This window comes from Pseudonaja textilis, chromosome 9 (genome assembly GCF_049901715.1).
Source record: "Pseudonaja textilis isolate UNSWEBS1 chromosome 9, rPseTex1.2, whole genome shotgun sequence".
Lineage (NCBI taxonomy): Eukaryota > Metazoa > Chordata > Lepidosauria > Squamata > Elapidae > Pseudonaja > Pseudonaja textilis.
The window spans coordinates 18,509,776-18,524,875 of record NC_141998.1 but is presented as its reverse complement, the minus strand read 5'-3'; the positions used below and the strand labels follow the sequence as shown (position 1 = coordinate 18,524,875).

The window sequence follows — 15,100 nt, the reverse complement described above, 5'->3', positions numbered from 1 at the left end:
TTATGGTTGCTTTTTGATCCACCCATGTAAAACCTCTCTTAAGAAAACTGTACTGGTTACCAGTGACTGTCCAGATACAATTCGAGGAGCTAATTACCACTCGCATTTTTTTTCATGGCATAGAACCTTGAGAAACAGCCTCTATCTCATTAATTCTGCCCACCCTGTAAGATCTATCACGTGATGGTGACAGCAGTTACAACATCTAAAATGAGCCATCAGTAGCTTCTTTAAAGTCCATGGTAAGTTCAAATGATCATTAAACAAGGTCATGAGCTGAGGACTATTTTCTGTATTTTATAGAACTGAAGAGCTGTGGTGGCACAATAGTTAGAATGCAGTACTATAGGCTACTTCTGCTGACTGCCACTGCCAGCAGTTTGGCAGTTCAAATCTCACCGCTCAAGGTTGACTCAGCTGTATAAATGTAAGTGCTATTGCTATTTTCCTCTCTCCCTCCTAGTAGTTAATCTGAACTATTGCAGGCTAACTGTCCATAGCCAGGAGTTCGATCCTGACCGGCTTAAAGTTGACTCTGCCTTCCATCCTTCTGAGGAAAATGAGGACCGAGATTATTGGGGGCAATATGCTGATTCCATAAACTGCTTAGAGAGAGCTGTAAAGCACTGTGAAGCGGTATATAAGTGCTATGGCTATTGCTATAACGGAGTTGGGCAGGGACCTTGGAGGTCTTCTAGTCCAACCTGCTCAGGCAGGAAACCCTATACCATTTCAGATAAATGGTTGTCCAATCTCTTCTGAAAAATTGCCAGTATTGGAGCATTCACAACCTCTGGAGGCAAGTTGTACCACTGATTAATTGTTCTGCCAGGAAATTTCTCCTTAATTTTAGTTTGCTTTCTCTCCTTGCTCAGTTTCCATCCGTTGCTTCTTGTCCTACCTTCAGAGGAGAATAGGTTGACCCCAGTGGTGGGATTCAAACATTTTTACTAACAGTTCTGTGGGCATGGCTTGGTGGGTGTGGCAGGGGAAGGATACGGAAAAATCTCCATTCTTTCCCCACCCCACTAATCTGCTTTCCAGTTCTGTTCTCCTGTGCAGGGCAACAAAAGAAGATCCAGCTGATCAGCTGGGACTCAGGAAGCAGAGAATAGATAGGGGTGGAGCCAGTCAGAGGTGGTATTTGCCGGTTCTCCGAACTACTCAAAATTTCCGCTACCGGTTTTCCAGAACTGGTCAGAACCAGCTGAAGACCACCTCTGGATTGGCCCCATCTTCTTTGTGGCAGCCCCTGAGATATTGGAACACTGCTATCATGTCACCCCTAGTCCTTCTTTTCATTAAACTAGACATATTCCATTCCAGCAACCGTTCTTTATAACTATAAGATATTTTTTGTCATGCCAAGTGGTGCAGGAATCTAGGCAAGAATCCCAGAAGGCATCACAAGAGGTCTATGAAACTAGGCAAAGTGGAAGGGAGATGTCTAGAGTGGCTTTCTTAGCCTATATCCCTGGCATTTTGTACATTATTTTTTTTTGTTCTCAAATAACAGTGAGAAAGCAAATTTAAAGCTGACACGTTTTTCTGGCAAATTCGAGACAGATCCTCATTCCCGGTGTTCAGCGTGACGAATACCAGTTCCCCTGGCAAAGTCCAAAAGCTTTCCAGAGATTAAACGAGCTGTCTTTGCAGCTAAAATGTGGATCGACACATCGGATGGGGATGGGAAGAGGAAGGTGGGCATGACAGAAAGAGGAAAAAAAAAAGGAGGAAATAACCACATCAAGGAACAGTCAAATAAAACAGGGTCTACTTTTGCTGAGAGCGGAAAAGTTGCCCCGAGTTTATTGGTTCAAGTTCTCACCTTTGCTCAACGGTCTGATATTTCTGGTGGGAACACCAAAACCTTGAGAGGAAAAATGTGTTTCCTATTACGAGGCTGAAAAGAAAGAGGCAGGAGAAGACAAATTGGGGTGGGGGGGGGGAGGGGGGGGGGAACCAGACACAGCAAAATGTGCCAAGTACCAAGTCAATGGAAAACCCAGATCTGGAATCTTTTCTGAGCAAGCTTTCAAATCTAAGCAGAGCAATGCCACAATCGATCAACCACGCTATGCCTGGAAGTCACGCCCCATTTAGGGACATTTTTGTTACTAATTCCAGATAGGTGAAAGAATTCATGAAAGAGACTCAGGGATGGGGTGTGGTATTGGCCACATTCTCAGATGTGTCCTAATATTTCAGTGAGTTCTGCTGGAAGGACAGAAGGGAGGGAGGGAGGGAGGGAGGGAAGGAAGGAAGGAAGGAAGGAAGGAAGGAAGGAAGGAAGGAAGGAAGGAAGGAATAGGGAGAAATGGGAGACTTCAAGCATCCTTGTGAAATTGGGAGAAGCCAACTGTCTCCAAGGCATAGAACATGAAGAAGGAAGGAAAAGAAGGAAGGAAGGAAGGAAGGAAGGAAGGAAGGAAGGAAGGAAGGAAGGAAGGAAGGAAGGAAGGAAGGAAGGAAGGAAAGAAGGCTAGCTAGCTGGCTGGCTGGCTGATCAGACAGACAGACAGGACAGGACAGGACAGGACAAGACAGGACATTCAATGTTGTCATGAAAGCAATCTTCATGGATCCCAAAGAATGAAGCTCAGGGGTCACTTTTAGCCACAGTGTATAAGTTGACCATTTTTGGTTGAAAGCAGCATTATACCTGAGCCAATGATATAGATCTTTCCTTTGGACCATATGACATGATAAGAGTTTTCCTGAAGGGAGGGAGGGAGGAATAATTTTATACATTTTTTTTCGCCAAAGCGAAAAAAAATGGATGCAGACAAAGTCTTCTTCTTTTTAGCTGCATATCTTGGCTATACCTTCCATTATCTATGACATGCTTGCGAAATTTCAAATTGGTCCACCAGCCAGTAGTACGTAAACAGAATGCAAACTTCACTCCCTTCCAGCACTGATGATGTTACCTAGCCTGATAATGAAACATCTGCATGAAAAAAACAACACAAAAACCAAACTCAGAGATCACCAAGGATTCCATAGTTCAACCCTGAGCAACAGATATTCTCTTTTATCAAGACTGAAGTATCCCAAAGATTCCTTCTAACAAAACAAATAAGAATCAGAACTCCTGAGCACCTTCTGCATTCAACTCAGCATTCAACGACCCAAAGAAATTAAGCCTGGAAAAACAGTTCTTTCAGAGGCATTGCACCACAAGGGAGTTACCCAGAAACCTAGAAACCAGGCCGTGTTTTGGCAGATGTAAGAACAGATGCTTGGAAAGAAGTCATTTTCAGTAGCCTCCTTGGCCGGTAGGCAGGCTTTAATGAAGAGAAGACTTCACATATATCAGAGCATCTTGGTGAAAGCCAAAGAGAACAATGGCCATCTCACTCTTGCAAAGCAAAAAGAGTCTCAAGAGAAAGCCTTCTTCACAAATTTGCAAGCTGTTGCATTGGGCTGGGGAGAAGAAAACAGCAATTAAGTGAAATGATGCTGGTGTGAAACCAGCCATCCATGGAATAAGAAGAGGGTGGAGTATTCAAGCGAAATACGTTTGAGAGACAGACTGAAGAAAACGTTGCAGATTGACAATTGGTTTTGAGTTGAACTAAAATGACCTGTTTGCATTTCTCCTTTCTTGGCCTTTTTGTTCCTCTTTTACCAAACAAAACAAGACTTCCTCCCTAACCCATCTGGGTGTGTATATATATATATATTTCTCTTGCTTTGTGGCGGGTGTAAGGGAAATACATCTGCTTTGTGTACAGAAAGGCTACCCGATTAATTGTATCAGTTATATAGCTGACAAATCAGTCTCTATGTGCATGTGTGTTGTGTGTCGGTACACAATAAGTTTTGAAAATGGATTTATTTTCTCTATCTTTAATAAAGCTTTTATTTAACCAGCTAGTCCTTTAGAGCCAACCTATATAGGATGCTGTAGCATTTACTTAAAAAAAGATTAAGCAGCACATTTGCACATGGAAATAAATTACAAGCAATCCTTGATTTATGACTGTAATTGAGCTAGGAATTACAGTTGTAAGTCATGTTGGTCCCTAAGCAAGTCACCATGTGGTCGTGATCAATTTTGGATGTGTGCAAATAATTTATCTTCTATTATATAATCACTTCTCCAGGTTCTGCAACTTTCTTGCCTTTCATTCAGTTTCAAATCATAAAGACTTTCCCAGATTGGAAAATATGGACAGTCAAGCAGAAAGAATGGAAAGAACATAATAGATAACACCGTTATCAGCTCTTCACATCCTTTGTTGTTTCCCAATAAGAAAGGAAACTAAAACAATGCCACCAAAAGAAAGGACAAAGAACTTTTCAATCACACTGAGAACAAGGTAGAAATAAAGGAAGCTTCCTTCTTAGGGAAGGAAGCAACACTTTGGAGATGCAACATGTTCAGCACACAATAAGGTTGATTTGGTGCTGCAATCTTCATGGTAGCATCTCAAAACAGAGCCAGCACAGTTTATTGATAGTTGTTTTTGGCATCACTCATCATCATATAGTGCAGAGAAGAGCAACCAAGATGATTAGGGGGACTGGAGGCTAAAACATACGATGAACGGTTGCAGGAACTGGGCATGGTTAGACTCGTGAAGAGAAGGACCAGGGGAAACATGATAACAGGGTCCCAATATTTGAGGGGCTTCCACAGCGAGGAAGGGGTCAAGTTATTTTCCAAGGTATCCAAAGGCCAGACAAGGAATAATGGATGGGAACTGATCAAGGAGAGGTTCAACCTAGAAATCAGGAAAAATTTTCTGACAGTGAGAGCAATCAACCAATAGAACTTGCCTTCAGAAGACATGGGAGCTTCATCACTGGAGGCTTTCAAGAAGAGATTGGACTGCCAAACATGGTGTAGGGTCTCCTGCTTGGGCTACACTAGATCAGCTACAAGATCCCTTCCAACTCTATCAATCTGTTATGCCCTTTTGCTTAAATCTCTTTTCTTTGACTTTCCACAGCTCTTCGCTTCAGTTGCCAACCCATGACTCCAACTTCCCATATCTGGTGTCCATCAGTTAGTTGGTGACTCTACAATAATTCCCCAGAATTCATAGCAAATGTGGTCCCGATCATGCTGGCTGTCAATTTAATGCTGACTTCTCTAGATGGCCCCATGCTGGAGAAGGTTGTGAGACAGAAAATTGGATGTGGAAAAACTGTTCATGTTGTCACAGACAACCAGCCTGATACTAAATTAGTCCATTACTAAAAGAGAGAGATGGAAACCATTCTTCTTACTCAAAGGGAAAGGCTCTTAGCTCCTTACATTGCATAAATAGATATTTTTTTAAAAAGCTTGAAAATGTGAGTTTTATGGATTATTATAAATTGGGCTCATGTTTGATATCCAGCAATCAATAGATTTTTAATTTTATATTGCAAAGATTTCATTACTACAATAAATACTTTTTAATTTTATGTTGCAAACATTTCATTACCACAATAAATACTCTTTAATTTTATATTGCAAAGATTTCATTACCACAATAAATACTCCAATACTCTTGGAGTAAGTGACCAATGGAGAGAAGTCAGCCACTGAACATTCCCTTGCGCTGTTCTCCCAACTGGGGCACCAAACCGACTGGCAGAGCCACGTCTTTCAGCCCTTACGAAAAGATAGGTGGGTTGGGGCCAACCTCACATCAGGGGGATGTTGGGGGGAAGATGTTCCAGAGGGCAGGAGCCCTGGCAGAGAAGGCCTTCCTCCTGGACCCCGTCAGCCAGACTAATTGGGCTGAGGAGACCCCCAAGCAGGCCTCCTCTGCCCAAGTGGGATGAGCCAATCCCAGTGGGGTGAGAGATGGTCATGAGGTAGCAAGGGTGAATGACGCAGCAACTTACTTTCCCTGAGGTAACTGAGATGAGACAGCAGGACTTCTGTGTTGTAGAGGGAAGTGACCCGGAGGAAATCCTCCTTGTTCATCTTGCACAGTTCTTTGCCGTCCATGTTCTGGAAGAGGCTGGTATCAATTTCCATTAAGCCATATTCTTTAATAGCCCAGTCTAGCCATTGACGCACGTGATCCTGGCTCCATAAGGTGGGATCTATCAGAAGGAATCAGAGAGGTGGAAGGGTGTTGGCGGTTACGTGATTGATGACCAGTACTCTATCAAGAAAGAACATTTTCCCGTATCTCTTCTTTTAGTTTCGTTCCTACAGGAGAGGAACGGTTAAGTGAAACATTGCAAGTTGGAGGCATGAAATTTAACTCAGCCATGGACGGGGTTAATGAGCGACTTGTGGTCTCCAACTGCTTTTCTGTCCTTGTGGTTGCTGTTGCAATCTTGAGTCCCCTTCAACTGCATTAACTTTTTGAGGCATTTCTAGAAACTGTGGCTAGAAAAACGGTGTACATTTTTCTAGCATATTTCCCCAAACCTGTCTCCCTATTTCCCCTCCCCCAAATCCCCAGACAGTCCCAAACTTAGCCTGTTTCAACAGAATCCCATCCAACTTGGTATACACCTTCCCCCTAAAACATGTACTACCAAATTATTAAAATTCATTTCTCCTTCGCCCTTGTTGGTTAACTGAGCCAGGGCCTTAACGATCTTTGATCTAATATTTTCTCCTGGTTGTTCAGGTATTCTGTGAAAGTTTAATTGAAATTCTTTAATCCGAGCTTCCAAATCTGTTGCCTCAACAATTCCATCTTCTCCAGTCTATGCTCCATACAACCAACTCTGGCCTTCACCTGTTTCATATCTCCTTTCAAATCTTTAATTTCTTCTCAGGGCTCCCTTTTCTAACATATCTCCCCAAAATCTGAATTCCTATTTCCCTTCCCACAAATCCCCAGAAACAGAGGTGGCATTCAGCAGGTTCTGACCAGTTCTGGAGAACCGGTAGCAAAAATTTTGAGTAGTTGGGAGAACCGGCAAATCCCACCTCTGACTGGCCCTACCCCCATCTATTCTCTGCCTCCCGGGTCCCAGCTGATCGCCTGGGTCTTCTTTGGTTGCCCTGCAAAGGAGAAGGGAGCTGGAAAGCAGGTTAGTGGGGTGGAGAGGGAATGGAGATTTTACAGTATCCTTCCCCTGCCATGCCCACCAAGCCCACAGAACTGATAGTAAAAAAAATTGAATCCCACCACTACCCAGAACATCCCAAAATCTGGCCTGTTTCAACAGAATCCCATCCAACTTGGTGTACACTTTCCCCCAAAACATGTACTACCAAATGCTCAACCTGGATGGAACAGTGCACAATTGGCATCTCCATCCTTGACCAATGGTCACAGTCAGGAGCAGAAATTCTATTGTTAACCAAGGTAGCTGTTTTAATGAGTCACATCTGATTTTACAACCTGTTTTCCCCTCAGAGGTCACTGCATTTGTTGAGTGAACCATGAAGTTGTTGTGTGAATCCGGCTTTCCCTAATCAACTCTGTTGGAAGCTGGCCGGGCAACTTGTAAATAGCCAATCACGTGACCTTGTCATACTGTTTACTACTGCAACTGTCATAAATACGTGCCAAATTTTGATCACATGATTATAGGGATGCTACAACAGTTACAAGCACAAGTATAGTAAGTCACTTTTTTCAATGCTGTTGTAACTTCAAATGGTTGCTAAACCAACAGCTGTAATTTGCAAGTTCTCTGTAAGTCCTAAGTACCAAAGTCGTCATCATCATCTTAGCCAGCCTTTTTGGCTTACTTTGTTAGTCACTGCTGGCCCATTCACAAAAGATATATTTCAATCCAAAGATTAAGCTTATGCTTTGCTTTGTTTTTTTCCTCCTCTGATAGCTAATCCTTAATCTGAAAACTAGGCCTTTCCAAACTGTTTGACCCCTTTCCCCAGCCCCTTGCAAATTTTGCACAGATGGTTATTGCGATTTTTTGGAGTGCTGTTTATAAGCGTGTTCCAAAACGTAGTAAATTCTCTGCAAATATGACCTTCCCTGCTCAGACAAGTTTGCTTTATAAGTCTGAGTCATATTTCCAGACTCAACGGACTGACAAAAAAAACACAAACTTTTATTCCCACCCACTCGCCCTTTCATTTTGCAATTCCAAGGCCTGCTAAGTCAATACAGATGGACTAAGGGGGAATATACAGAATTGGGTTCATGACTGTGTATTAGGCCCAGATGGAGTATCGCTATAAATGGTGCTGATTTTAAGACTAGGACAACTGTGTGGATTAGGGTCGTATAAAAACAGGTGTGTGTGTGTGTGTGTGTGTGTGTGTGTGTGTGTAGGGGGGAAGGTTGCTGCTGGATCATGCCAAAAAGTCTCTCTAGGTCATCATTTTGCGGTTGACTGATCCTTTGGGGACCAAATACATGATGCTATTATTAGATCATCGTTACTGGCAAGGTCATACAACTGGAAGACAGAGAAATGTCTTACTGCTTTGCTCCAAACTCCAATATGTGAGGATCCAGCCAATAGCCAATTTCCAAAATCATTTTAGTTGTGAGTGATGGGAGTGGAAATCCAACACATTTGAAGAACACAGGGTTGGAAAAATCAGATTGATTCATTCTCCCTGAAGTCCATTATTGTTCACTCTGGCAATTGCTCGTTAGGATTCTTGTAATCTTTTTAAGCAAGCATACACAGAGTCATTTAGCTATTAAGCAGAAGTCGCAGGATCATCCCATACGCCATGGTGTCATCAAACGAAGGGCAAAAATTAAATGGTGTCATTCTAATGATGTTGTTGATGGTAAGAATTCATTAAACTTGTATGCTACCCACTCTAAAAGATCCCTTGGCTTCTAGGTGCTCACTAAGAAAGGATTTTTTAAATGACCATCAGAGCATTTAGTATTTCCCATATTATTATTATTAACACGCTCTGATGCTAAGGAGTTCTACTCCCCCTCCCCACCTGAAAAGAAATCTCTTCCAAATGCAAAACACAAGCAGAGGAGAGGAGTTTCCATTTCAGAGCAGCAACCAGCTTTAGTACAAAATAGTTGAGCTAAGCCACGCCCAGACTCCTTGCTGTCTCCTTCTTGCTCATACAGTAAATGCTGTTTCAGTTTTCAAACAGCCCTCAACTCTCTCACACACTGACAGGACACTAGCCAGATGAATACCAATGGATGCTGGTAGGCAGAGGCAGAATTTGTTTTTCCTTATTTTCCTCCCCCAAAACTTGCCCGAACAGACAGTTTTGTAGCAAAGCACAGGTGCCCTGCTAGTTGAAGATAAAAGATGGTCAGCAAGGAGTCTCACCTTCACTGAAGGACTGGGAGAAGATTCAAGTCTTCATGGCTTCTCTGAACAATAGCAGAATGAGGGCCATCTGGGTCTTAAGGAGACCCCATTCCACAGGGACACTACTTTAGAGAAGGCACACCTCTTGATGCCTGAGTGAGGACATTGTATAATCAAAGAAACCTGAAGAACGCCAACCTTGCAGGATCAAACTGGCCAGGCTAATATTACGGGAAACAATGATCCCTCAAGTAACCAGGTTCTGTGCCATGGATCATGTCATATCATGATTTTGTCAACGGTTTCATATCTGAATGCTTCAAGCTTCAAACATTTCTTGCTTGAAACGGTTATCTCATTCCTAAGATAAAGAATTTTCTAGTTTTGAGGGTTTCAAGCTTGAAACAGAGGATCTTAAAGTTGAAACAGAGATGTTTTATCTCAGAATAACTGAAAAAGACCTTTTGGACACAAGGAAACCATAAACCTGAAACGGGCAGTGTTGACTTTGAAATGGTTCAAATTCAAAATTTTTGCAAACCTCCTATTTCACAGTAACAATGAATGTCATCCCTGTTGCTAGCTAAAAAGCAGATCCAGACGTCATATAATTTTTTGTTACAATGTGATACTTTGTCAAAGCTGATCTATTTGAGAAGACATCTTTATGAGCATATAAATAAATATTTATAAACATTTATATGGATATTATTTGCCCAGGTCTAGAAAAAAAGTTCCTTAAATAAGTTCATTTTGCCATTTTTTGCTTACTGGAAAATATTAGATGATATTTGTTCTCCCACACACATTGCGGATTTTTATACATTGAACATAGAAAATGTATGGTTGTGTGTATGTGTGTGTGTATATATATACATGACTTCACAGCTAACAACAAAGAATTCATACTGATTTCATGACCAAATTTCTGCAAGAGTGAAAATACTCAAAAGGAAACAAGGTGGCCTCTTACCTGCTGGAACAATGACTCTTCTTTCATTGGTGGTCATATTGGGAGGGGGAGGTCCATTCTTCTCATCTATGTAGGTGCCATAATTCAAAGGGTTGGATTCTGGACCAGCACCAACGAGTTTGTTGCATTTGCTAACACTGCAATCCACAGGAGATTCCCTGAAATAGAAACACAGTCGCCAGGTCAATATTAACCCAGCTTTGCTTTTTGGTTTCTGTTGCCAACACTTGAAGTTAAAGCCAAAGGAATGTATTTATTCATGACGGAAATACAGGTAGTCCTTGACTTTCGACCATCCATTTAGTGACCATTCAAAGTTGCAACAGCACTAAAAAAAAAAGTGACTTATGACCACTTTTCACACATGCAACCACGGGAGAATCCTCACAGTCACATGATCAAAAAACCAGTTGCCTGGCAACTGACTTATATTTATGATGGGTTGCAGGGTCATGTAATCCATCTTTTGTGACCTTCTGACAAGCAGAGTCAATGAGGGAGCCACACTCGCTTAACAACCATGTTAATAATTGAGCAACTGCAGTGATACACTAACTGTGACAAGAAAGGCTGTAAAATGGGGCAAAATTCACTTAACAACTGACCTTAGCAACAGAAGGGTTCAGTTATGGTCATAAGCTGAGGAGCATACCAGGGACAGAAAATGTAGCACTATCAACAGTGGGTGCGGTATTTTATAATTATTTCTTTAAAGCTCTTAATGGATTATTACTCAAGTACACAAAATATCTTTCCTACATTACTCAACCCATGCTAAAGCCAGTAGTGGAAGTCCTGCTTATGATCTCACCTCTGGACCTGAAGATTAAGCTGCTCCAAAACTCCGTTCCTTCCATGGACTCACAAGGGTTCAACAGTGAGTTCTCCCAAGTCACAGAACCTCATCATCTGGAGCCCACCTCTTTCTGAGATCTAACAACTAGCTGATCTAGACAGCATTATTATAATCGCACACTTTATCCACCCAAACAAGTTGAGATGACCTTCCATTTTATTTGGGAGATTCTGTCCATCACTGTTCAAAAACATAGGGGAGAAGAATGCAAGACCCCAAAGTCAGCAATGTCTCTCTACTTAGTCACTTGGCAACCTCCATCCTTATGTCAGGTCAGTAAAAGAGCAGTAGGGATAAACATCCCAACTAGGCACAGAAGAACCTTAAACTCACAAATGAAGTCCTTTATATATCAGCCAGCTGAAGTGATGAGTTCCATACCCATTAGTACTGGTAGACATATCTAGATTCTATTGCTATGTTTCATTTATGACATTTTCTTTGAATTCATGAACCATGTCACTTGACGCAACCAACAGCCACAAGAAAAACAAGTTTTGAAAGAATCCTGTCCATTCAGTAAACAGAGAAGAACATGCCTGCCTGGTTAAATTCCCATCTGCTGAACAAGCCTGGAAGGATTTTCCAACAGAGAACTTTAAATTTGTTTGCTAAGGCACAGAGGCAGAATTATTCTAGCATAGTTATCATGGCTGGGAGATAAACTTTCTGCCGAGATATTCAGAGGCAGACGGTAATTTTTTCCTCATGTCTTTTTGGGGCAAAGGACTGCTTGGAAATGGAAATAAGATGCATAACTTACACATGTTAGAACTTAAGGTTGTATGATTTCGCCTACTGTTTTTCCAGGCATGGAACCAAAGGCGGTCTTTAGAGAGGCAAATTGCTGATCATTTTAATGTCCCCGTGGCAGGCAGGAAAAGTTTTAAGCAACAGCAGGAGTGAAGAGAGAGAAAAAAAGAGAAAGAGAGAGAGAGAGAGAGAGAGAGAAAGTAAGTTTGAGAAAGAGAGGGAAGGAAGGAAGGAAGAAGAAAGGAAAAAGAAAGAAAGAAAAAGAAAGAAAGAAAGAAAGAAAGAAAGAAAGAAAGAAAGAAGGAAGAGAGAGAGAGAGAGAAAGAAAGAAAGAAAGAAAGAAAGAAAGAAAGAAAGAAAGAAAGAAAGAAAAAAAGAAAGAAAGAAAAAAAGAAAGAAAGAAAGAAAGAAAGAACAATTTCTCATGGGTGACAGACATTCTTTGTGTCAGATATTTAAAACTATAATGATTTTTGGAGTACAAAATGTCTGGCATTCTGCAGTTCCACCTAAGGGTTTATAGTTTTCTTCAAAGCACAATTTGATTGCCAACAGGCCAATGTGGAAAGACAAGACAGAATGACATTAACTGCTATCAGGTGATAAATTTATTATTTAACCCTGCCTGGGTCTACGTCAAGCTTTGCCAACTTGATGCTGTCCAGAGATATTAAGACCTCAATGTGGGCTTGATGGCACAGATTTGGAATAGTTTTGTGCATTTCTGCATTGAGCAAGAGGTTGGATCAGATGACCTAAGGAAGTCCCTTCTAACATGTATCTTACATGAATCCAAGAATTCCTAGCCAGCTTAACCTTGGAGGTATTGTCTGGGGATACTGGAAGCTACAATCAGCAGCATGTAAAACCAGACCTAGGAGGTACCTGATTGTAGAGACACTCTGGCATAGATGACAACCACTATAGTTCATTGGATTGGCTATTCGAATATAGAGGTTGAACTACTAACATGAAATTGGTGACACCCAGATTCAGGTCTGAACAACCATGAACCTTATTGGTGATTTGAGGCAAGTCACTCTTTCAATTTACTTCATAAGGTTGTTGTTACCAGGGTAAAATGAAGTATCAATCTGAACTTCAAAAGGACAGCTAGGATGTGCTGTATTCAGAGATCTGACAGAAATCAGACTTTGATTTGAAAATTATCTTCATCAATGGAGGCAGTCCAGACTAAGTCTAATTGAAGATACAGTTTCACCACAGGACTGAGGCCCATGTGGACCAAGAAACTGTCCATTCATAAAATGTACCCACAAGATTCATGACTCTGATGTATTTCTATTTCTATTACAAACATTTTACCGAAATGTCCATTTACATTATCCAAACCCTTTAGACTTTTTTTCTTGGGGTACAATGATGCAGAAGTGGCTATTTTAGCTGCATAGTTTGAGAAACATGGTAACAAGGCCTATTGGGCTGGGGTTCAAGGCTAGAGAAGCATGACTACTCATCAGTCAGTTGAAAACTGCTTTGTGGGTAGAAATATTTTGGAGAAAAGAGCTGACATCAGCCAGGATTCAAGATGGAAATGTCTTTCCAGGTAACATTCAGAAGCCCCATTTAACATGTAGAAGAATGGTCTCCAAACGTGGCAATTTTAAGACTTGTGGACTTCATGGCTGGGTGGGGAATTCTGGGAGTTGAAATCCACAAGTCTTAACGTTGTCAAGTTTAGAGCCCCCTGATGTAGCTAATCAAGAAGTAAGCAGATATTATTATCCCAGTAATTCCCCCCTCAAAAGGAAAGCTAGATAAAGGGAAGGAATTCCACAGATGATAACTAGTTAAAGCCATTTGATATATTACATGTAAAAAAAATTTTTTTGCCTCTGATATCAGTGTGTTCTATGCACTTAGGCAACAATCACACTTCATGTTTTATGGGCTATTCTTAAAATATCTGTACCAATAAACACAACATATAAAAGACCCTGATTCTTCAAATAAAGAGTGTTTCTCCACCAGCATCAAAACTCAGTGTATCTCAAGAAAGCGTAAAGAATATTTCAGAGCTCAAGAACCAATTAAAAACTTGGTAAATAAAAATAATACCGTGCAAGCATTACAAAGTTGGATGAGTTAATCCTAACTCTCAACATTTCTGTATTTTGTATTTTGAAGTGGAATTAATTGGCCTTCAAGGAGAAGGGAAGCGGATATTATTATCCTTATTGTTCTTATTACCTAAGCAATCTATTTTGCACCTCCTCTTTAGTTAATTTTGCACGTGGGCTTTTCCCTCAGAATCTTGAATGAAGCAGATTTGGGGGAAAAAAGAAGCAGCACTTGAAGTTAATGGAAAAAAATAGAAAAAGAGGATGAGTGTTTTCTGGAGTCTTCCCCAGCTGGCCTGCAGATATAGGGAGAGAGGGAGCCAACATCACTCCCATATGTGCACATATGCATCCCATTTAATTATTGATTTTTTCTAAGTCAGGTTCACTGCTCTTTGGGGGGAAAAAGGAGTAAATAAAGAGCCTGCTTAACACAGGCTTATCTTTGAAAAACGTTGGTCAGAAGTCAAGTGTGCAGACTTTCCTGTAGCCCAAGCTAAAATGACCAAGGAAATCTGTGCAGCACAAAATAGCCAATAGGAGATGGACAGATCCCAGCCTCTGGCTATGTTTACAGCAACCCCATCGCTGAGACGTTGTACATCATTCATACGGCGAGATTTGTGTTGGGGGAAGAAAAAGAAGAAAAACACTATTTTGAGAGGTTGTTAGTGCTCTTTGAGATTGCTTGTTTTCTTGCAGATGTTTCATTACCCAAATGAGGTGTATACTTACCTTGGGTAATGAAACATCTGGAAGAAAACAACCAGCTCAGAGAGCGCCAAGAACCCTGGCAGTTTTTGCCCTCTTCCCTCCCACCTCCTCCTCCTCCTCCCATTCTCTTTCTCCTCCACTCCGCAAACCCCACTCCCTTCTAACCCTGATGATGTTAATATAGTTTGAATAATGAAATAATGTCTGTCAGAAAACAACAAAGCTCAGATAGCACCAAAACCCCCTCCTTTCATCCCTGAGCTAATCTCCTTTATTGAAAACATTACTTAAAAACTAGAACAGCTAAAGACAAATATAGGTTGTCTCCATCAGAGATGGGACAACAGCCGCGTAACAAGGCTACTTCCTTTAAAAATAGTTTTTGAAACATCTTCATGCTACAGCAAATAGGAACGGTAGATGAGCCTGTAGAATTATACAACTATTGTTCTGCCAAAATAATAGTAATGTGGACAGGCATTGCATCACTGCATGTTGATGAATGGATGATGCTACCAAGATGCTATGTGATCACTCATGGGGAAA

General features: G+C 41.2%; 1 protein-coding gene across 3 annotated transcripts in view; it reads right to left on the bottom strand.

The window, feature by feature from the left end:
• Positions 1 to 15,100, bottom strand: part of FLI1 (Fli-1 proto-oncogene, ETS transcription factor) — a 110,685-nt gene that overhangs the window by 16,649 nt on the left and 78,936 nt on the right. For all 3 annotated transcript variants that reach the window (XM_026709033.2, XM_026709031.2, XM_026709032.2), the window contains 2 exons: positions 10,151 to 10,308; positions 5,845 to 6,048 (listed from right to left, as the gene is read on the bottom strand). In XM_026709033.2, coding sequence (XP_026564818.2) covers positions 5,845 to 6,048; positions 10,151 to 10,308 — 362 coding nt within the window. The remainder of the gene's footprint in view (positions 1 to 5,844; positions 6,049 to 10,150; positions 10,309 to 15,100) is intronic.